The sequence below is a fragment of the Scatophagus argus genome, chromosome 17, assembly GCF_020382885.2.
Source record: "Scatophagus argus isolate fScaArg1 chromosome 17, fScaArg1.pri, whole genome shotgun sequence".
Classification (NCBI taxonomy): Eukaryota; Metazoa; Chordata; class Actinopteri; family Scatophagidae; genus Scatophagus; species Scatophagus argus.
In genome coordinates this window covers 2,546,148-2,560,924 of record NC_058509.1, presented here as the reverse complement: position 1 = coordinate 2,560,924, position 14,777 = coordinate 2,546,148, and the positions used below count along the sequence as shown (strand labels likewise).

General features: G+C 43.3%; 2 protein-coding genes across 3 annotated transcripts; one reads left to right on the top strand and one right to left on the bottom strand.

The window, feature by feature from the left end:
• Window positions 1-447: 447 nt before the first annotated feature.
• LOC124074669 (major histocompatibility complex class I-related gene protein-like) lies at window positions 448-3,717 on the bottom strand. The gene is made up of 5 exons (XM_046417835.1): window positions 3,654-3,717; window positions 2,609-2,875; window positions 1,890-2,168; window positions 1,481-1,783; window positions 448-1,170 (listed from the first exon to the last, which is right to left on the bottom strand). Exons 1-5 carry the CDS (start codon window positions 3,700-3,702, stop codon window positions 1,058-1,060), a joined length of 1,011 nt encoding a protein of 336 aa, XP_046273791.1. The 5' UTR covers window positions 3,703-3,717; the 3' UTR covers window positions 448-1,057.
• Window positions 3,718-5,312: 1,595 nt separating this feature from the next.
• slc39a7 (solute carrier family 39 member 7) lies at window positions 5,313-10,880 on the top strand. Of its 2 annotated transcripts, XM_046417791.1 has the most exons (9): window positions 5,313-5,628; window positions 6,376-6,480; window positions 6,511-6,860; window positions 7,628-7,796; window positions 8,232-8,309; window positions 8,490-8,624; window positions 8,843-8,956; window positions 9,678-9,874; window positions 10,005-10,880. In XM_046417791.1, the coding sequence occupies exons 2-9, from the start codon at window positions 6,384-6,386 to the stop codon at window positions 10,257-10,259; spliced, it is 1,395 nt and encodes a 464-aa protein (XP_046273747.1). In that variant the 5' UTR covers window positions 5,313-5,628; window positions 6,376-6,383; the 3' UTR covers window positions 10,260-10,880. The 2 variants fall into 2 exon arrangements, with proteins under 2 accessions (XP_046273747.1, XP_046273746.1); XM_046417790.1 differs by having other exon boundaries at window positions 5,317-5,628; window positions 6,376-6,860.
• Window positions 10,881-14,777: the final 3,897 nt, after the last annotated feature.

Genomic DNA, 14,777 nt, shown 5'->3' with positions numbered 1-14,777 from the left:
AACGGAATTTTGATGGTCTGAATATCTCATTAAAATTGTTGTCAGTCGTGTTTGTTTTTTAAATGAATAAAGTCTGTGTGTGTGTGTGTGTGCGATTGTATTGACCAATTAAACCACAGGTGTGCCGTACATTTATTATAAATCACATTATGAGCTAATAAAAATAAAAATAGCAGAAACACCCCATATTGTACCAACCTGTTTAATAAAAATGCAACAAACGTTTACACTAAACAACACAAAAGACAGAAATGTTGCTTTGACTTCAGAGAAAACAAAATGAAACTGATCAGTCGGTTCTGTCTGCAGCCAACAGTCGGTCATGTCAATTCTGATGAAATCACTTCAATAAAAAGACATTTTGGATGTTGCTTCATGATATGGAAAAGAACCAGAAAGCTTTGACAGAAGTCACAGATGAGTGTGTGGACAAAAGGAGCTGAATGCTTGGAAGCTGAGGACTTTATTGAAATCAAGAAGAACAGATTTGATTTGGACATTTGTGTTGATCAGTGAACAGTAAAGTGGACATAACATCAACACCGTTTCTTCACATTCTGTTAATAATGTTAGATACATTTTTAAAATTTTAGCTTTAAAGCAAAATTCTGGCCATATCTTATTGCACCTTTAATCCCAACCTAACATGTTCTTTACATCCTTCTAAATGATTTGTTTCCCTTTTTCCCTAACAAAACAACATGGGTTCATCAGTCACTATAGAATATATTTTGAGCAGTAAAACATGATGATTAAACCAGCCAGCAGGTCAGAAAAATAAACTTAAATAATCTTAAACATCCACACCACTAAAGTGCGACACACACGTAAATGCAGCAGTAACATTAATCCAAAAACATCAGAAATAAAACACGACTGAAATTTTACTGCATGAAGAGAACTTCTTAGGTTTCTTAATTTAAATACTTTTTACTGGTGTTTATATAACTTAAGGTTTTGTGTGCAGTACTTTTACTTGTGAAACTGATGCACATTTGGATTTTACACCATGGATGAAAACATCAACTCAAGGACTAAACTCAAAGTCCTGACATCTTCATATTCCTCTCCTCCTCCTCCTACAGTAAACGATCAATCCAGCTGCAGCGATGGCAGCAGGAACAAACACAGCAGCAAAGATGGAGACGATCATGTGACTGGACTCCTCAGCTGGGAAGAAAAGTCAGTACAGACAAAGCAGGTGAGAACAGGTGATATCATCCATCCAAAGATTTATTCTGACTCACTTGTGGGTTTGTTTGTATGATCTTAAATGTGTTTCTGTAACCCAAACCCTAAATAAAATCTGACAATTGATCCTGATGCCATAAACGTACAGCAGTTTGATTACACTGTCTAACTGGTTTATTATCATTACTTTTTATGAAAAGATGAATTTCCAGCTGCAGTGGAAGCAAACAGCTAAAACGCTCCACAAACCACAGACATTCACTTCAGTCTCCTCTAATCTCAGTCTTACCCCAGTTGGTCCTGATGTCTGCTTTGTCCAGTTTGGTGACGATCTCCTGCTTCACACCTGAGAGCTGAAACACACAGGTGTACCTGCTCCAGTCCTCAGGTGTGACTGATGAAAGCTTCAGCTCAGCACTCATCTGGAAGGTTCCATCGTGGTTGGGGAGGATCTCTCCGAGCTCCACGTCCTCATGAAGCTCCTCTCCATCTTTCCTCCAGCTGAGTGTGGCTCTCTCAGGGTAGAAACCTGTAGCGTGGCAGCTGACTGGAGAGGAGGGAGTCTTCTGGAGGAGAGACACTGAGGGACGCTCTGGACAGGCAGAGAGAGAAGCAAATCTATACAACAGGTATACGCTAAGACATGACGATGGTATGTGTTTGTCATGTAGAACGGTTTATCAGGTCAGGGTCTCCACCTGTTCTCTGCAAAAAGCTCTTCCCATACTCCACATACTTCTTTAGCCAGTCAGGGCATTTTTGGATGTAGTAGTTTTTATTGTATTCTAACCGAGCTTTGTCAGTATCCCATCTGAGTTTGGTCATTACAGCCTGTGGCGTTGGAGCGGTCCATGTCAGCGTCTCCAGGTCCAGTGCTATAAAGTCTTCTCCGTCATAACCGTACTGATTAAAACCAATAACCTCTCCAGTCTCATCATCCCACTCACAGCCGTTCATCCTCTGTAAAATGTGGACACCTGAGACAGAAAGAGAGAGAAGAGTCACATCCCAGCACCCATAGGAGCCATTTACCTCAGGAGATGCACATTTTAGTCTTACTGTTGGACTTAGTTTTGAAGCCTGAGGGTGGGTACCAACAGTTCATAAACTGGAATAAAACTTGGGTCACTGGTTGGATACATTGTCTTTCAGAAGGCCATGTTATCAAAACCCATAATTTAGCACAATCTAAGCTGAGTCTTGAGTGACTTTGTCCTGAGAAACAACGGTCACTGTGGTCACTCTGGAAATGTTATCCTCAGACTAAGCACAAAAGTGAACTAGTTAAGACGTACCAAATATTTATTTTGTATTTTTACTGTATATGTGTATGTTTTGTAACAACAGGAGGTAAGTCTTTGTTAACTGGCCCATCCATCAAGTACATCGTGTCATTAAGAATATAAATTTACTGTACCTCCACTTTGGTTCAGTCGTTGTTTCAAGCTGTCTATGTTGGCTCTGAAGACCTGCTGATTACCAGAACACTTAAGCGCGTACCACTCCAGGTGTTGTGGGTCATGCTTTAGTAATTTCCTCATCCAGTCCTGTTTGGGTTTGGCTGTCTTGATGTTGCTGTCGCAGTAGCCCACCTGAACGTCATCAACCGTCGCAGCACCCACAAACTCTGGAAAGTTTGGGACTCCAGAAGTTGCAGTCAGAAAATATTTCAGGGAGTGTTTGACTGCAGGACAAAGATGGATTTTCAGTTGCATTGGTGAAGAATATGTCACTGTATAAACTCATTCCCATCACCAATAGTTTAAGTTGTGACTTTGTGCATTGAGCGACATCTGATGTAGACCTTTACTGGCCAGTTTACAATAATTTAGAAAATTTATAAGCTACAGCACACACCTCGTGACTGGAGTCTTATTTGAGCTCATGTATTTAAGGCAGAAATTTGTTCTTTATCCATTGTGTACTGATATAATTATTCTTAGGAAAACTAGTCAATGTGCTGCATATAATATCTTATATATATATAGGTATATATATATATATACATATAGGTATATATATAATTATGTGATTGATTTATAACATATCAAAATATAAACAATAATAATGGGTAAAAATACCTCCAGGCTTCCGTCTCCTAGCAACAGTCAAGGCTGGTTTCCTCAACTCAAATGTTTTCTCAACCTCCATTACAACATCAACACCACCTTTAAGTCACCTAAGCTAAAGCCTGTGTGCTGTGATAAACTGCCTCGTCGACAACATTAGACCCAGCATTAATAATAATCTTAGTTACATGTCAGTGTCAAATGAACACATGCAGACTAATGACATTATTGCAAGTTCAGTGCGGCTTGAAAAAGTGAAAGTGAAACTACTGCGTCTCGCTGCACGGGATTGTGGTCAAATCAGACGAGTTACAGCAGCAAAAGTCACAAGAAGTAACAGTGAAACGAGCTGAAGGCGCATTAGTCTGCACTGGACCAACTTTGTCAACTTACCTGTAAATGCAACGGGACAAAAGAGCAGCAACACAAATAAGTTCCTCATCTTACTTTGACAAATAAGCCCCGAGCTCTGCAGTCGGAGTCAGCTGGCGTGAGGTTTGCTGTTGATATCCTGCAGACTGCGGGGCGTGTCCATCCGAGCCATGAGGAAAGCTGTGTGGCCAATGTAATGAACAGCTTTGCCAAAGTCAAGTCAAGTCAAGAGGTTTTTATTGTCAGTTCAGCTGTTTACAGTGACGGTGATCAGTGAAACGAGACAGCCTTCCTCCAGGGATCAGGTGCTACAGGAGAATTTAAATACGACTACAACACTGTACACAGTGCAAGCCGACACAAGACTATACATACTGCACAAAGACAATAGATACAAGGAGCAGCACCCATCAGGACGTGGTCCTGCTATGTACTTCTTTTGCCTACTGTATCTGAATTTGAATCTCAGACTAATCACTTTGATCGAATTAAACATAAATGTGTCCATGTTTGGAGAACAGCGTGACGTCTTTCCTGTCTCTTTCAAACTAGTGGAGGAGTAGAACATCTACCTAAGTACAAATTAAAGGTACTTGTACTTTTCTTGAGTATTTCCATTTTGTGTCACTTTATACTCCTACTCAACTACACCTCTGAGGCATGAAAGGGGTTCTGTCTGAGCAGGTGTCAGGAGAGGACAGAACCGTCTGCCGTGTCTTTGTCCCCAAATCAACCTCAGGATTTTCCCCAACAAACTGTAGTCCATGTGCACTGTAGGCTCCAGCCTGAAGCAGAGAGCTGAACAATGAGTGTGAGGACAGTCCGTCTCTGACAGCCTCCAGGGCAAACTCAGTGTGGGCTGCTTGCAGCTTGTGTGTTAAAGTAGCCATCCTGTGGTGAGGATGAGGCACCGCAGGACTACACTGCTGATCATCTGATTGTTTTTCATGCAGTTCATTTCTGATGTCGAGGAGTCTGCAGCCAGAGCGTTAATTTAAAGCAATTTCACTGGGACTAATTAGTAGGTGTCCATCATCAGGACGTAATGGATAAACTGTAGCAAATCAGAATAAAGTATTCACTCAGATCGTGGTGTAGGGTGTTGTATGTGTCCAGTCAAACACAACACACACATTTATGCAGCAGTGATATTAATCCAAAAAATATCAGATGTGATTGTAAAAGGAGCTTTTACTTAAAGATACTTTCACTTATGTAAAGTTTTGAAGACTTGTGGTGGAGTGTTTTTCTTCCATCACCGGAGAAGGCCATCGACTGATTCCATAAAGTCATCAAACAGTTTAAATATGAAAATCTATAGGCTTTTACATTACAGGTAACTCACAACAAAAGCATCTTTTTCATCCAGGTAATGACGCGTAGTAAAACAGTTTTTTATTTGCACTTATACTGATTTTTCTACAGTTCTACCATATGTATTTATACAAATTGTTATTGCTCCACACCGACAGTTTTAACTACATAATACACGTTTATTTTCTTTATTGGCAGTGGCAGTTGCAGTTTCCGTTGTGACAGACATACGGATCAACATCCTGCTCTCTCCCAGGATGCTCCATCATTTCTACCTATGGTCATAAGTCAAAATACTTGATTAATCTCGCGATATTTCTATTAAGACCTCCTTATCCCTGCCGTGTCTTCTTTACATTTTTGAAAATCACAATTTTACGGTATTTATGTCTGAGAATGTTTCTAGAAATATTCAAAAGTGTGTCTACATACGATTATAAATGCCTTATGAAATAAAACACACTTCAGCACTTCGAAGGAGAGAAGACGAGGGAGCAGCGAAGGAGGCACAGCCGGAATGGAATGCGTACCCGCGAGATTTCGCTGAGTTTACTTGAGTAAATGCCACGTCTTACCAGTAGCATCAACGTAGATAGAAATATTAGCACTTTCCTAAATTTACTGCGCGCAGGATAGAAAGTGTTCCAGCGGCCCGACAGGCAGTGATATCTGACACAACCCGGTAAGAATGATCTTATTGTTTGTTACTTTATGCTACAGTAATGTTGCTCCTGCTGCAGCAACATGTTAGCAAGTTGGTTCTTAGCTAGCTAGCCGGCTAGCGGGCTTTCTCTACAGCTCAGGGAAACCGGCGTTCAGTGGCCATTGTTTGATAACCGGGGCTTTTACTGTTTACTGTGAGATTAAAGCTCACACTTTTCAAGACTAAGAGATTATCCGCTTTACATCCACATCCCATATGTGAAGCCGCTGGCAAATAAACAAACAAACACAAGTCAAGCGTAAATCAGACCCCATGGGGTTAAGTACACACAAGCAGACTTTGTGTTGTATGACCGGTTGAAGTTATTGTTGCAGTGTACGCGGTATTACAACAGTTTCACACGAGGACAAGGCCAAAGCCAATGAATGAATGACTGACTGTAGCATAGCGTGACCCGAGTGAAGCACAGGACAGCCGGATGTGCTGCACAGCCACCGTATCCTCCTGGGACAGATGTGGTACTGAGTGTATCTTTGTCTGTACGAAACAGCCACTAACTCAGCATTTTAACGTGACTATAGCACAACAAACATCCAAAACATGTTTTATTTGCTGATGCCTAACGTGTTACGGAAGGCCTGAAGTCCTGCAATCGCGTCTGTGTGCCTCAGGAAGAAAGATGGATGACAGGATAGTTTAAAACAAGGCCAACATTTTAATAATCAGCTTCATTTGTTCTCTGTCTTACTTTTCTCTCTGCCAAAGGGGATAATATGGGCTGCGTACGTCTGCTGGCACTGACAGTGGTCACATCTGCAGTACTCCTGTTAGTCTCCCGCTCAGCCATCGCTCATAGCCATTCCCATGGCGACCACGGCCACCATCACCATGGCCACCATCACCACGGCCACCATCACCACGGCCACTCCCACGGAGAAGACGATCACTCTCACGGCTCTCAGGTGAAGATGTTCCACGGAGCGAGCAAGTGGAGCGCCGAGGCCAACCTGCCTCCACAGGAAGAGGAGCACCACGGACACGCCCACGATCACGGACACGCACACTCACACGACCACGGACACGCACACTCACACGATCATGGACACGCACATGCCCATGATCATGGACATGCTCATCAGGAGGATGTCGTTCGTGTCCACAAGGAGGACAGTGGACACGGACACTCACACGGAGGGGAGAGGGTGAAGAGGGAGGCGGAGAAGCGGGACGTGGTGGAGCTCTGGATGCAGGTGTGGTCATCGATTAGTGGGGAGTGGGAACAGTGGGTTGCCTGATTGAAATGTGGTCAGCTGTAACTACATTAGAGTTGGGAGGGAGAATCTCAGTATTTTATCTTCCCACAGCAGCTAGAAGGGCTTCCAGGTGTGTTCGCGCTCGATAAGACTGTAGTGAGCAGCCTTCACGTTTAACTGTATGAATGTTTGTTTCCTGCCGTTCGGATTGTCACGCTAAATGAATTCTCCACCTCCAGGCTTCAGCCTCGTGTTTTACAGGCACAGTTCAGAGCAGAATTGTTTTCCAGGAATGTCAGACTGTTCCTGTCACGGCTTTGCAGGCGCCGTCCTTTAGTGAAGTTAACACTTTAGTTTGTAGTGTTGTTTCTTTATCGTATTCTGCTGTGTTCACGTTGTTTTGTCCAGCTGCACACCTTGCAGTCTAACGTAATGCAGTGTGATTGTTCTCCGTCACCCTGCTGTGTGTCGAACTTGTGTGTTGGACTGTAAGTGCTTTCAGTGACTCACTGTCAGTCACTCTTATCCTCCTCCATAAGCCTCTCAGAAACATGTGCATGTCATCGTTTTATTGCTGAGTCAGTAGCGCTGGTCACAAACAGTATCAGATCCAAACGTATTTGCGTTCACAAATCCAAACTCGTAATACGTGTTTTTGAGCGTAGATTCGCCTTCACGCAGATCGCTGTGCCTTTCTTTACTTCCTGTTTCCCCCTCATGCTGTACTGTTTCTGATCCAGACTTCCCTCCATCCTTGTCCGCAGGCTATCGGAGCGACGCTGCTCATCAGTGCGGCTCCTTTCCTCATCCTGTTTCTGATCCCGGTCCAGTCCAACAGCGACCAGCACCAGAACCTGCTCAAGGTGCTGCTCAGCTTCGCCTCAGGTGGGCTGCTGGGTGACGCCTTCCTCCACCTCATTCCCCACGCTCTGGGTAGGTAGTCCACCAATAGAAGCCTGTTTCTTCTCGTTGTCTCTCTGCTGTGATGACTTTTTCCCCCTCATGGCTCACATTAATTTTGCTCACTTTTTAATACAATAATTCTTAATTTATTGTTCTTCTAAATACAGTAAAACATAGCATTTATGTTTGATGAAAGCTCAGAGGTTTCACAGCCTCCGCATTGTGCTGTGACAGTGTGAGGTCACTTAGTGCCGCTGTGTGTTCTCGTGGTGATTATCATGTACGTAATGACGCCTCACATTGAGCTCTCTGGCTCGTGAGTAGCCACATCCGCTTGAATAATACAGATACAAACAATCAAAAAATAGGATTTAACGACATCGACCAACGTCATAGCGGCAGCAGCAGGATCTTCAGTTTGTCCTTTTTGTTGCTTTACTGTTTGTTTCGTGTTTGTTTGCACAGAGCCCCACTCCCACCATGGAGAAGATCACGGACACTCGCACGAAAGCGAAGAGTCACATGACCACGGTCACTCCCACGGTACGCAGTAACGGCCTTTCCTCTTGTTGTCGACAGGAGAAATGCAAAAGCTGCAGAAATCAGCCAGTGTCTGTCTCACACGTGGTGATGTTGCACACCTTTCGGCTGTGCACTGTGATCAACAGGTGTGACTTCAGCGGCCGTGTCAAACAATGTCCTCTCTGTCCTCTACCTGCACAGGAGCTGCCCACGGTCACATGATGTCGGTGGGCCTGTGGGTCCTCGGTGGGATCATCGCCTTCCTGGTTGTGGAGAAATTTGTGCGCCTGCTGAAGGGAGGCCACGGCCACGGACATTCCCACGGCCACGCACACGGTACGCCAGGGAGAACATTTTCACTGTCGGAACCAAAGTGTTCTTACAGTCCCTGAAGCTACAGATGAGCATTCAGTGGGTGTTAATCTGCAGCTGTTTTCATATCACAAATCTACAGTACGCCCAAAGACGCTGATGAATTTTAAAATCTGGCAGCCTCTGCAGTCGCTACTCGTGATCTCAGTAAGTCATCTGCGTCAAATCTGAACTTTTTTCAGATGCCGCCAAGGAAAAGGACAGTGATGGAGAAGAAGAAAAGGAAAAGAAGAAGAAAGAGGGGAAAGGAAGCAAAGATGAGAAGGTGCCAAAGAAAGGGGAGAAGAAGAGCACAGGTGAACAAAGTGTTGATTGTCAGTCCTCCTCTGATTGAAAACGAATGTGGCTGAAGTCAACAGCTCCCTCTGTTGGTCAGTTACTGAACTGCAGCCTGGTCACACGTCAGGTTATGCTGTATTTTATTAAGGCAGCTGCTTGTGTTAAGCTCTTAAACAGTGATGGACAGTATATATAGATAGTCAAACTGATGAATGATGTATGATTTTAATAGAAACCTGGTAGAAAGTTGTTATATTAAAGAATGAGTTTTTGCACATCTGAATTATCAGCAGCATTTCAGTGACTGTGCTGAAATGTGTTGTTGTAAATTGTTGTAAACTCCTCCGTGTACTTGCAGTTTGACACCTCGGTGGTGCTGCAACATGATAACTCATATGTGCCTGAGATCTCAGTTTGGAGTTTAGACCAGAATGCGGCATGTGTAAATTACGTGACAGTTTTATTCAGTGAACGTGGAAGCGGTGTTGGGCGTAGACTCACGTTGTAGGATTTTATAAGGTCAGTAACAGTCGTTTCTGTTAGCACCTTGCTGATCGAGTCCTTCACATGCCTGTCGTGACTGAAGTTCACTGTTGTGCTGTGGGCTGAAATGTGCAGTCGTTTTGGCTTGACTTGAGCGAGTCTCATCAGCACAGGCTTGTCCAGTGTCCCAGATGGAGGCTGGTTAAAAACTCTGTGTTTAATGCCTTTAATTCTCCGTTCTGTCCGCCGACGCAGACATCAAGGTGTCAGGATACCTGAACCTGGCAGCCGACTTCACACATAATTTTACCGACGGCCTGGCAATCGGAGCGTCGTTCCTGGTTGGTCCGACAGTTGGGGCCGTCACCACCCTCACCATTCTGCTGCACGAGGTCCCACATGAGATCGGAGACTTTGCCATCCTCGTCCAGTCCGGCTGCACCAAAAGAAAGGTGGCTGACTACTCGGTCTTGGGTTTATAAGAGTCAAATATAAAATAAACCATCCTAGCAATGTTTAGTGGCGAGTGTGTTGAGTAACTGACTTTAAGCCTGTAGTAATCGTCTTCCTCTTTCCCATCAGGCCATGTGTCTACAGCTGCTGACGGCCCTGGGAGCTCTGGCCGGCACAGCTTGCTCCCTATTGGCCGAGGGCGTGGGCGCCGCGGCGACCGCCTGGATCCTGCCGTTCACCGCCGGCGGTTTTGTTTACATCGCGACAGTGACCGTGCTCCCGGAACTGCTGGCGGGACGCTCCAGTTTCGGCCAGTCTCTGATGGAGATCCTGGCCATGCTGTTCGGGGTCGGCATGATGGTGCTGATCGCTGAGTACGAGTGAGATGCAGCAGAGCGGACACAAGCTCCTTACAGAGTGAGACAGGGAGGGAAAAAGGTCAACGGTTGAGAAAATGTTGGTTTTAAGTTCAGGGGGTGTGTTTTCTTGATTTTTATTGGTTGGGACAAACGCCACCCGCTGAAGGAAAACGGGTGATTTCTGTTGTCATGTGTATTCTAGCAGTTTATGGTCACATTCCTGTTTTGTGTTAACGTTTCTTTTTCGGCTTCCTGAAAAACTGTTCAGCAGGAGAGACTGAGAGCTGGAGGGAAACCACCTGCTGGTGAAATTTTTTGAGGACCGAGGGCCTCCGTCTCTGGAGCCGGTCGGTCCCAGAATTCACTCACCACTTTCACTACACGGCTCGTTCAGCGACGGTTTGACTGCGGCGTAAACTGACAGCCAGTCACCTCCAAAAGTGGCTTAAGGATGATTCATTTTCGAGCCATAAAACCAAACTGTCGTCATTTTTGCAAGTGGCTGGTCCTTAAAACACAAACCTTTGCGGGTTGGATTATGTAAAGAGCAGAGACGGTGACATTCGGGCTCGCTTGAACGCGTTCAGCGTCTGAATGTTGATATTTTTTACATTCCAGAAAATAAAAGTTAATGTTGTGACTTCTAGAGTTGCGCTCAGAATGATGTTATATTTACTCTCAGATTATTAAAACTGTTTTTGGAAGGTTGTTTTAACCATAAACACACAGCACACACTCGCACCCAACTGATAAAATGTGTTGAAATAAAGATCATAAGTTTCAGTGATGGATGCTTTCCAGCATATTCTCTCATTAAAGGCACATTCCTTAAGAGCTCATATGAGCCTGTAAATGGCTGAAGTTCAAGTGGAAACCAACCGACTTGGTTACATCTGCTGTGAACAGACGTGACCACAAGAGGGCGCAACAAGTCAGTCAGTTTGTGTTTGAGGGCCTTAACTGTCCCTGTGAAAGATGTGACTGCACAGTTGGAGCTCCTGACAGCATTTCAGCTGATAGCTTCATGCTCACACCCACTCGGACATCAGTCAGAAAGTTAGAAAATATATTTAAAACAAGAAGAGGATGAGGAAATGGATGGATACTTTATTGATCCCGAGGGAAATTCAAGCGTCCAGTGGCACATTACAGCAGTGTAGGTTAGTCAAAAAGGAAACAAACAAACAAACAAGGCCTAACTGTTAGTAGGAAATAGACAAAACATAATACTAAAACAGCTAAACTAACTACACTAAATAAATACATGCTACATAAAGTGTAGTAGAGTGCAAATAAAGCAGGTTGACCTGATTGACTTTGTGTGTTAAAACTGTTAAAACCTACAGTGTAAACAGATGTAAACACGTTGCTACACAAACAAAGTTATAAATGTGGTTAATCTTGCAAAACATATAAGATAAGGTGCGTAATGGAATAAATGTTCTCAGATTTTCCGCCTGATGTGACTCAGACTGTAATAAGCAACAAGTAGAGAAAAGTCGAGAAAATGAGCCAAAATTGGCAGATTTTTTAAATGTTTCTTGTTATGGCGAGCCGTCATCACATGGTCCACGTTTATACGTTCAGCTCAGTCAAAGCTTTACGGGTTTAATGTCGAGCTGCAACGATTAGTCAAACGAAAGAAGACGACTTGCCAAGTAGTTTGATGATCGACTAATCGTTTCAGTCAAGACGCTTGCTGTTCGCGTCTTTGGGTTTTGGACTGTTGGCTGGACAACAAAACTCAACCTGAAGACGTCACTTTGGACTTTGGGAAACTGACGGCAACTTTGTACATTTTATAGGCTGAACGATTAATCATGAAAATAATCAGCAGATTAAAAAACAACCATTAGTTGCAGCCTTAGCTAAAAGAAGAGAAGTTTTTCACGATTAAAAAATAAACAATAATTTGAGAAAAGGCAGAAAATAAACTACATTTTGTGTTCATGTTTCTCATACATCCCATGTTGATAAGCTTCTCGTGAGCTCTTGGATCAGAAACAGTCTGCTAACCAGGGGGGCCCTGCACGCCCTAAAGAAGGTGGAGGCGACAACAGCAGTGTTTCACCTGTTGGCACAAAAACACAAAAGAGCAGAATTATGTGAGTGGTTTTGTGGTTTCTTTTGTTCATCCTCCCCCTTTGATGCGATTTATTTCCTGGTCCTTCCAGAGGCGAGACTGGTTTGAAGGTGTGGACTCGAGAAGTCGAGTATTTCTGTGGAAGCTCACAAATTCAGACGAGGAAAATGTTGGGCGTTCCTGTAAGTGACACATCAGTTACTCCCACAGCTCAACAATAAAATGATGCGTGCATGATTTTAATAACATTCATGACACAAATATTTTCATTTAGCCTCCTCTCTAAAATCCAAAATGTCACATGCCTTCCTTTTGTGACAAACTGAAAAGATTCTGTTGCTGATTGTGTTCTCGCACCAAACAACTTCACTGATCTGTTTGGTTTTAAAATGATAAAATCTCCCACCACATGGCTTTAAAATGGAGCTCACACACACACACACACACACACACACACGCACGCACACGTTCAAAATCACCCGACTCTAACTAGCGATTGTTTTTATGATACATTAATTTTCTGTTTATTGTCTCCCTTAAAATGACTTTAACATTCATCCAAATTGTTTTCTGTCAGTCGACTTCAGCTACATTTAATCTTGGAAGTTAAATTTATAACAAATTAATGTGTAGCCATTATCTGCAGTATGTCACATAGTTTTACTGCAGTGCACGTACGCAGTTATGAAGTGTTGCTGTTGCGGCACATCAAAGCAGCGCTGACATGTGACCATAACGTGTGACCATAACGTGTGAGTGAAACACGGCAGCAGTGCTTTAATCCAGTCTTTCAGTTTTAAGCATCTTTCATCTCTCTGCCACGTCCTCCATGCAAATACTTGACTTTTTACTCCACTATGTTTGTGTGACACTTGTAGTTACTTATCACTTCCTGTCCAGTGAAAAGCACGGGTCTCCACATGGGTTCATGATGGCCATGCTGTTCGGGAAGAACCGGAATCGCTTTACTTTAACTTTGCCTTAACTTTTCATCATGAAACTTACAGCAGTTTTGGTGCATTTCACTGGAGGACAAACAGACTCTCTGGATAAACAAGATTCTGCTTGTTTGACAAGGTTTAATTCGGATCATAACATTTCGGAGGTTAGCAGTCAAGCTGGAAGCTGAGCTTAAAATGTAGTAAAATAAAAGCCAGCACATCTTCAGCAGAATTCCTGCCACATTAGTTCTGTTAGCTGGAACCTGGCGTTGGAGGTCTTTCCCGCTGAATCACTACATTAAGGAAGAATAAAAACATGTTTTTGCAGTTTGTCGGGTGGTTTGACCGCCTGTGCCTCAGTTAGAGAAACTGTTGAACAGTTTGTAGAGCCTGTAATCGTTCTGTCCGTCTGCTCTCTGCAGGAAACCAAAGTTCAGCTTCTCCATCTTTAATCCTGTCAACGAGTTTGCTCGCATCCTCTGTGGCTTGTGGTCTTTTCAACAAAAATGACCCAACGTGTCCTTTCATTGCCTGAAAGGATTCGTTTGAGCGTTTTAAGGTTTAAGGTCAGGGACTCGTCGTGACTACAGCTGGTTTAACACAGGATTTAGGGTTCTGTTGGTTTGGTCGACTGAAATGACCTGAAACTGCATGCTGTCCCAGTAATTTGAGGAGGTTATTATTAATTAGTTAAGAAACTGAAACTTAATTCATTTTTGCATTTAAAAAAAAAAAATAACTTTAGTTAACTGACTTTTTTTTTAAAGTGGTTATTTTATTTCACTTTAAGACTGTTGTTTTTCTGCCACAGAGTTGAGTTATTGAAACTCATTCAGAAGTTCTGCATGCGGTGTGGGTGACTCAAACTTTTCTTCATGTCATTATCGTGTTGTTGTTGTTTTTACACTGCGGAGCGACTGATTCGTGCTCAGTAAAACACACCCTGCAGTCCTCTGCACACCAGCCGCCGCCATCAGCTGTGCAGACTGAAGGGCACAGAGAAAAGTCACTAATGTCATTTTATTAGATGCAGCAGCATCAAATTTGTAAAAGAAAAAAAAACGACCAAAATCTTCACACCAACAGGAAACACCTTCTAACAGTCACAAGACACGCGTTGCAAGTAGTAAAAATATTCCAAATAAACAAAACACAAGCAAATTAAGAAACACAGTCATCGATTTGACAGACTTGTGGACTTGACAAAAAGGACTGCAAATACAGAAGACACAAGAAAATACAGAAATGCTCCAAGTTGCACACAGACAGAAGTTTAATGCACACTGATGAACATTAGCGCACGATGTTATGTACCAGCATCGACTCTGACGCGTATCACAGGCTGAAGTTACGCACAACAACACTGCAGCTCACATCACGCCATTCGACATGTTTAAAAACGATTTGTGTGTTGCAATTGACATGCGAAGCAATCAAGTATGAGGCGTGACTTGGAATACGACTTGGATCCACAACAACGCACAACTCTTCCTTGTGTGAGAAAACTCAGCAGTGAAGA

Bases quoted from the DNA above. Each gene is read 5' to 3' on its own strand.
- slc39a7 (XM_046417790.1), top strand. From the start codon at position 6,384: ATGGGCTGCGTACGTCTGCTGGCACTGACAGTGGTCACATCTGCAGTA. The intron at 7,797-8,231 runs GTAGGTAGTCCA...TTGTTTGCACAG, and splicing joins CCTCATTCCCCACGCTCTGG to AGCCCCACTCCCACCATGGA. The intron at 8,957-9,677 runs GTGAACAAAGTG...CCGCCGACGCAG, and splicing joins AGGGGAGAAGAAGAGCACAG to ACATCAAGGTGTCAGGATAC.
- LOC124074669 (XM_046417835.1), bottom strand. From the start codon at position 3,702: ATGAGGAACTTATTTGTGTTGCTGCTCTTTTGTCCCGTTGCATTTACA. The intron at 2,876-3,653 runs GTAAGTTGACAA...TTTGTCCTGCAG, and splicing joins TTGTCCCGTTGCATTTACAG to TCAAACACTCCCTGAAATAT. The intron at 1,171-1,480 runs GTAAGACTGAGA...TTTTCTTCCCAG, and splicing joins AGACATCAGGACCAACTGGG to CTGAGGAGTCCAGTCACATG.